Source organism: Cololabis saira, chromosome 11, assembly GCF_033807715.1.
Source record: "Cololabis saira isolate AMF1-May2022 chromosome 11, fColSai1.1, whole genome shotgun sequence".
Taxonomy (NCBI): Eukaryota; Metazoa; Chordata; class Actinopteri; order Beloniformes; family Belonidae; genus Cololabis; species Cololabis saira.
In genome coordinates, this window is record NC_084597.1 from 19,044,568 (window position 1) to 19,050,929 (window position 6,362).

The 6,362-nt window shown below is 40.3% G+C and overlaps 1 protein-coding gene across 2 annotated transcripts; it reads right to left on the reverse strand.

Moving 5' to 3' along the window:
• Window positions 1-727: 727 nt before the first annotated feature.
• otpa (orthopedia homeobox a) lies at window positions 728-6,122 on the reverse strand. 2 transcript variants are annotated; one of them, XM_061733330.1, is made up of 3 exons: window positions 6,011-6,122; window positions 5,147-5,565; window positions 728-2,456 (listed from the first exon to the last, which is right to left on the reverse strand). In XM_061733330.1, exons 1-3 carry the CDS (start codon window positions 6,045-6,047, stop codon window positions 1,935-1,937), a joined length of 978 nt encoding a protein of 325 aa, XP_061589314.1. In that variant the 5' UTR covers window positions 6,048-6,122; the 3' UTR covers window positions 728-1,934. The 2 variants fall into 2 exon arrangements, with proteins under 2 accessions (XP_061589314.1, XP_061589313.1); XM_061733329.1 differs by having other exon boundaries at window positions 5,972-6,092.
• Between the last annotated feature and the right edge of the window lie 240 nt (window positions 6,123-6,362).

Sequence of the window (6,362 nt, forward strand, 5' to 3'; positions counted from 1 at the left end):
AACAGTAGTGTTAAAATGACCATTGGCAGTAACTTCAGTGGACAGATATATACAATGAAAAAATCGGGGAAAATTTTCAAAAGTTAAACAAATACTATGAAAATGTGTATCATTATTAGGAAACTTCAGTCCTGACCGCTTTTGAATGAATGCGACATTATGGATTCATGACATATTATACACTCACACTCGTGATTTGAAATATATAATAATTTAAAAAAAAGAAACAATCCCCAAATACACCTAAACTGTTAACAGCAGTACAACATAATAGTAATATAAGTAAAAACAACATCAAGGACGGACAAATGTCTTCTCCCCTGCAACACACACACACACACACACACACACACACACACACACACACACACACACACACACACACACACACACACACACATACACGATGTCCGAAGCATGATGGGAAATGGTGTCTTTTCTTTTTCTTTCACCTGACGATAACACTTGTGTAAACCCAGTTCTCATCTAAGAATGGTTCTGAAAACCAATTTGCTTGAGTTTGGGGTCTAAACCTGAAGCTGTCAGGGGGATCTGATGCTGCAGTGGCAGGTCAGATTAAATGAAACGTCCATACAGGATTTGATCAGACTGCTGGCTCTTTTAGCTGTTTCTTGGTTTCGTTTTAAAAAGGAGAAAATAAAGCAATAGCAGAAATTAACTCTAACTGCTTCAAGAAAAGAGTATTGGATTCATGATTTGGCATAACTGAAAATTGACTTTATTTTATCATTTACACTGAAACAAAAATGGTTCAAACATTTAAGAAAGGCATATTTGATAATAAGCACAGACAGAGTTCTGGAAACAGAAGTTATCACAAACTGACCAAATGGGAACAAGAGTGCTTCCGCTACACAAAACATCCTATATAACAGATTATTATAGTTAAGTCAGATTTTTATGACTGAATTCATCGTATTTACCCCTTTTTTATTTGTTTTTTTTGCTTTTGACAGCACATGCAGTCAAATTATTTTTTTCTTCATGTGATTCCTGTGGGATCAGTTTTGTTCTCTCCTCCGAATGAAACGTTCACGTTTTCAAGTTTTTTTTAACCTCCACGAGTCTGGTCAGAGTGCGCTTTGGCTGTTTGGAGGTGAACGTGCGTCTTCGTTGTGTTTAAAAACATCCACGGAGTTTCTCTTCAACCATCAGTCACCAAGCAAATGTCACTGTAAGCCCCGCAGCAGTGAAGGCTGCCTCGGTGTGCCGCATAAATAAAGACGGAGCAAACCAATAAGTGCTTCTTCTTTTTTTTTAATAGACAAATAAATAATCGACAGAAGCTACATGCGAAATAATAAATTATAGCTTTAAACGGAACCAGCCCTATGGTTGATAAAGGCCAACAGGCCTGGTGAAGAGCCCCCACTTCGTGTTTGTGGGGCTTGGAGAATAATGCTGCGTTCCATTTACCTCGGAAGTCGGAACTCGAAACTGGGAATGACGTCACAGCCGAGTTATCAGCGTTCCAGTTACAAAGTAGGTAAACCAGTTTGTAGTTCGCATATACCACATAAAAAAATGTAAATTACACTGTAGCAGCATATATATGCCGAACAATACTTGTATACGACTGATTTAGTGTGACCAAAACTAGAATGAAGTGCTACGAATTTTTACAGAGCTCTCTTCTACTGTTTACAACCGGGGCAGCCATCTTGGAATGTGAACTCGGGGGTGGTGAAGACTCTCCCACTTTCCCAGTGGGAAATCCCATTTCGAGGGGCGTTCCAGTTGAAAATTCCGACTGGGAACTGGGAAATCCCCACTTCCGAGGACAAATGGAACGCGGCATAAAAATGCCAAGTGCGCAGCTGCAAGTTTGAGAATTCAACAAGTATCCCGGTGAAGTGTTCGGATGAGCTGCATGGATGAGAACTGGTATGAAGGAAAGGCTCCGGGCGCCGTCACTAGGTGAAGCTCATGGATACTGTGTGCTCCAGCGCTTTGCGGCGCAGCGACGCGATGCTCGTCCCCCGCCACATGTCACTGTCCGGAGAGCTGCACAGCTGGGGCGAGCCGGTCACGTTTGAGGGACCGGACAGGGACGCGGGGACCATTCCGGGGAAAGTGGGCTGATACAGATGTGACTGCAGGCCGGAGCCGTTGGACGACATGTTGGACAGCCCCATGGAGTTGGGCGGCGGCCCCGCGCCCAGGCTGCACTGGGACAGGGACTGCGCCATGGCCTGCTGGCGGCCCAGGGCGGGCGGCAGCTGCAGCTGGGACACGCCCGGCATCCCGGCCGTGGCCCAGCGGGTGTCGTTGGCGTGGAAGGAGCAGAGGCTGTCGCCCATGGCCGCCGCAGCGGCCGCGGCGGACGGGAACTGGGGCAGGCCGTGGTGCGTGGGCAGCAGCGTCCCCGGAGCTCGGAACACGTTGGTGGTCTTCTTGCGCTTCTTCCACTTGGCACGACGGTTCTGGAACCAGACCTGAGGACAGAGACAGGGTGTCAGGCGGAGAGGCTGGTAGCCTTATTTTAAAAAAAGCTGCAAAAGGTCATTATTATTTTGTAGTAATTGTTATTTTCTTGGAGCTACAACAAGGGAAATAAATAGAAACAAATAAGGATTAGGCTATGTTTTTTAAATACTCTTTATATTATATTTCACCATCTCTAAACTAACTAAAACCAATGTTTTTTCCTTGCCTCAATAATTTATATATATATATATATATATATATATATATATATATATATATATATATATATATATATATATATATATATATATATATATATATATATATATATTTACATTGTTCCGGTGTTACATTATTCTCTCTCTTTCTCTCTCTCTCTCTTTATACATATATATATATATATATATATATATATATATATATATATATATATATATATATATATATATATATATATATATATATATATATATATATATATATATATATATATAAGAAAGATTCAGGTTTAAAAAAAAATAAACATATTAAATATTATATAAGTAAAATAATAAAACATTTAAAAAATCAATTAATCCATGTAATTATCCCGCTTAATAGATATTTCCAGATAATACAAATATAAATAAAAAAATACAAAAGCTAAAACAACACATTATTATTGTTGTTGTCATGAATATTATTATTATTGTTGTTGCTATTATTATCATTATTATAATTATAATAATTATTGTTAATATTATTATTATTTTCAGACAAAGATATTTTACTTTTTGCACCCCGAGATTTTTATTATTATTGTTATTTTATTTTTGTATCCCAGTCATTTTAAATAGAAACAATTTTAATAAAAAGAAAGCTGGTCTTTAAATGCAAAATATATATTAAATACGGTTTAAAATGGCTGTTTAGCTTTGTAGTAGTAGTAATAATAGTAATAATAATAATTTTTCCATCAGTAAAAGGAGCCTCAGCCAATCTATGAAGATGGTGTTTCATCTCAGATTAGTTCAAATAGTCTCGTCTTCATTTCGGGGTCCCTGAGTCCCGTCCTCTTGCTTTTTTATGATTAATGTGGAGATTTGTTTGAGAAAGTGGGGCACGGTAATAAGAGCGGCACAATCTTCCCTCTTGGCGCAGCCACGCGTGAAATCCGGGCTGAAACACATTACACTTCAAAAGCAAAGAAAACGCAATTCCTCATCCGTTTGGAGAGGACGGAGCCGCTCGCGGCGCGTCCGGCGTTGAAACGTGCAGGGCGCAGACCAGACCGCTTCATCCATGCTGCTGATCCACAGTCCTGAATAATCAACGCAGATGAGCATCATTTCACTAATTCAGATTTTATGTAAATGGTAAAGAAACTGAATGAAGCGGCGATAATAATGATCACCGAGGTTTTATGTCACACTACATTCGCCTCTGCTGTCTAATAAAGCGCCACGATCACAGAAATGACATTTCTCTGTGGATTTGCGCAGCGCGGATGTGGGACAGAGCCGATGAAGACAGGATTATAGAGAGAGTAAAATACAACCAGAGAGACATGTAGGCCATTATAGGTTCAGGGCAGTTAAATTGCTAATATCATGATGATTAGAGGCGCTTAAATGACTGGAATAAAGCTGCTATCAGCATTTGGTTGGTTCTAGATGAGTTATATGGGATAGCCAATTCAATCAGGCTGAATTTATTGCGATGGCATTATCACCCGGAATTTAGTTCGAATAACTCCTGGTGTATAGAAATTGGACAAATATAGACTTATTTTAATAAATAAAATTATCCTCTTCCCCACAATGTCATAAAAATGTACGTAAATACAAAGGATAACATTTTATATCATTAGAACTTTTAAAAATGATGCGTAAAAATGAGATGTGACGCCTAACAAGACGTAAGAGATAGCACGTTTAAATCCAATTGAATGCAGTCATATCTCCTTTAGAATAACAGACAGTATGACAAAACGCATAGGCCTATTTCTTTCTTTTAAAAGAAAGAAGCAGATCGGACCAAATCAACTAAAATGTTGTGGCTAAACAACGACGTTATTCCAACCATCAGAAAGTTTAATAAGCAGCATTTATCATTTTAATATCCTAAAATCCGATGTCGAAATCAGTAACTGGAATTTTAATTTCCTTATAGTGAGTGCCGCCGATTAGAGGAGAAGCTATTATTCTCTATCCAAATAAACAGCATTTTTGTATATAATTCAAGCTGCTCTGGAGCTGCGTCTTTCATGTTTATGCAAAGTAAAAATGTGCAAATTGTCCGAAACGATCATACTAAACTGAATTGTTGAAAAACAGATTGGAACCAAAGGCTTTTGTCGACGATGTGAGTTGTAAATTCGCCTAATTTAATTTAAATCTTTATTGTCACCCCACTATGTAAAATATGGTCAAGCCGACTTGTCTGTTTCTATTTTTTATTTATTTATTTTTTTGGTTGTTTTTTGATCTTATATTACTGTTATTTACATGCACTTTATCGTTGTCAATTTGTGTCTTAAAAATCAATAAACAAAGTTTATTAAAAAAAATTTTTTAATTTAAATCTAATCTTTCTTATTTTTTAGAGAGTTGAGAGATTTAGTTTTCTTTCTTTTTAGCTGAAACGTTTGAGGCTGCCGTTATCTCCCTTCTGGTGATAAAATGCCTCCAGGTTTGCTTGAATCTCCACCGGCCCCCACCTGGACTCTGGACTCCGTCAGGCCGATCCTCAGAGCCAGCTCCTCCCGCATGAAGATGTCCGGGTAGTGCGTCTTGGCGAAGCTGCGCTCCAGCTCGTTGAGCTGCGCCGGAGTGAAGCGCGTCCGGTGCCGCTTCTGTTTCTGGCTCTGCTGGTTGGACTGGTTGGGGTTGTTGTTGCTGCCACCGTTGCCGCTCTGCTGCTGCTGGTGCTGCTTCTCCTGCTCCTTGCTGTTCACCTGCACCGCATTGGAGCCTCCGCCGCTGCTGATGTCATCCCCGGGGAGCATGGTCGCTCCCTCCACGCCGTCCGGCCCCGGGCCGAGCTCCCCGGCGTGGCCCGGGTCGGCTCCACCGCCGCCGAGCCTGCACTTCAAAGCCTCCCTGTGGCCCAGCAGCTCCGCGGCGGCATCCTTCATCCCTGCACAGACAAGAACAGCAGCTGTCATTTCTTCCTCTATACAAGAGGGAAAGAGCAACATTTTAAAATCAGCGCAAGAAATGTGATACTTTACATGCATAAATGCAGAATTGTGGCCACAAGCATTATTCCTTTTTTAATCCAGCGCATGCAGACAATCCATACAAAAAATAAATCCTTGTAGCAGCATGCACGTTACAATCTGCTCCTTAAATACTCTTCATTTAATTCGATCACAGTGAGATCTTTTAAAATTGTTAAATCAAATTATGCAGTAATGTAATAATAATTACTTTTCCAATGAATTAAGCGAATTTAGCTCACTTCAGTCACATTAAGACAATCTGAGGAGCAAATTGACAATTTTCTAAGCTTGATTTAAAGATGAAAAGTTCCTCCAGCTTACAGTAGAGTTGAAGACCGGAGTTTGGTGATGTTAACTCACCGAGGCGAGCATCCAGGAGGTCGGCGTGAGATAGCATTGCGCACCGCTCTAGGGCGGAAAAAAAGAAAAAGCAAGAAAAAAATCTCTATGACTTTAACCTATTTAAGAAATATATATAGACTAAATGAAAGCAAATTCGGTTTGTGGTTAAAAGGGAGGTTCGTTGCATTATAATGTAGTTTAGAGAAACGGGGAGGCGCTTAACAGCGGAATGAACCCATGAGCTTCTCCAAACGAGGACCAATCAGAAGATGAAGCCTGAGGCTTGTCAGCCTCAGCACCAGAACCCCCCACCCCCCATCACCACACAAGCCCCAAACACACACTCACCCATCTCTCCCATTCTCCCACA

Coding starts and splice junctions, on each gene's coding strand:
- otpa (XM_061733329.1), bottom strand. CDS start 6,047: ATGCTATCTCACGCCGACCTCCTGGATGCTCGCCTCGGTGAGTTAACA. Junction 5,566..5,971: donor CTCCGGTCTTCAACTCTACT/GTAAGCTGGAGG, acceptor TTGTCTGTGCAG/GGATGAAGGATGCCGCCGCG. Junction 2,457..5,146: donor TGACGGAGTCCAGAGTCCAG/GTGGGGGCCGGT, acceptor CTCTGTCCTCAG/GTCTGGTTCCAGAACCGTCG.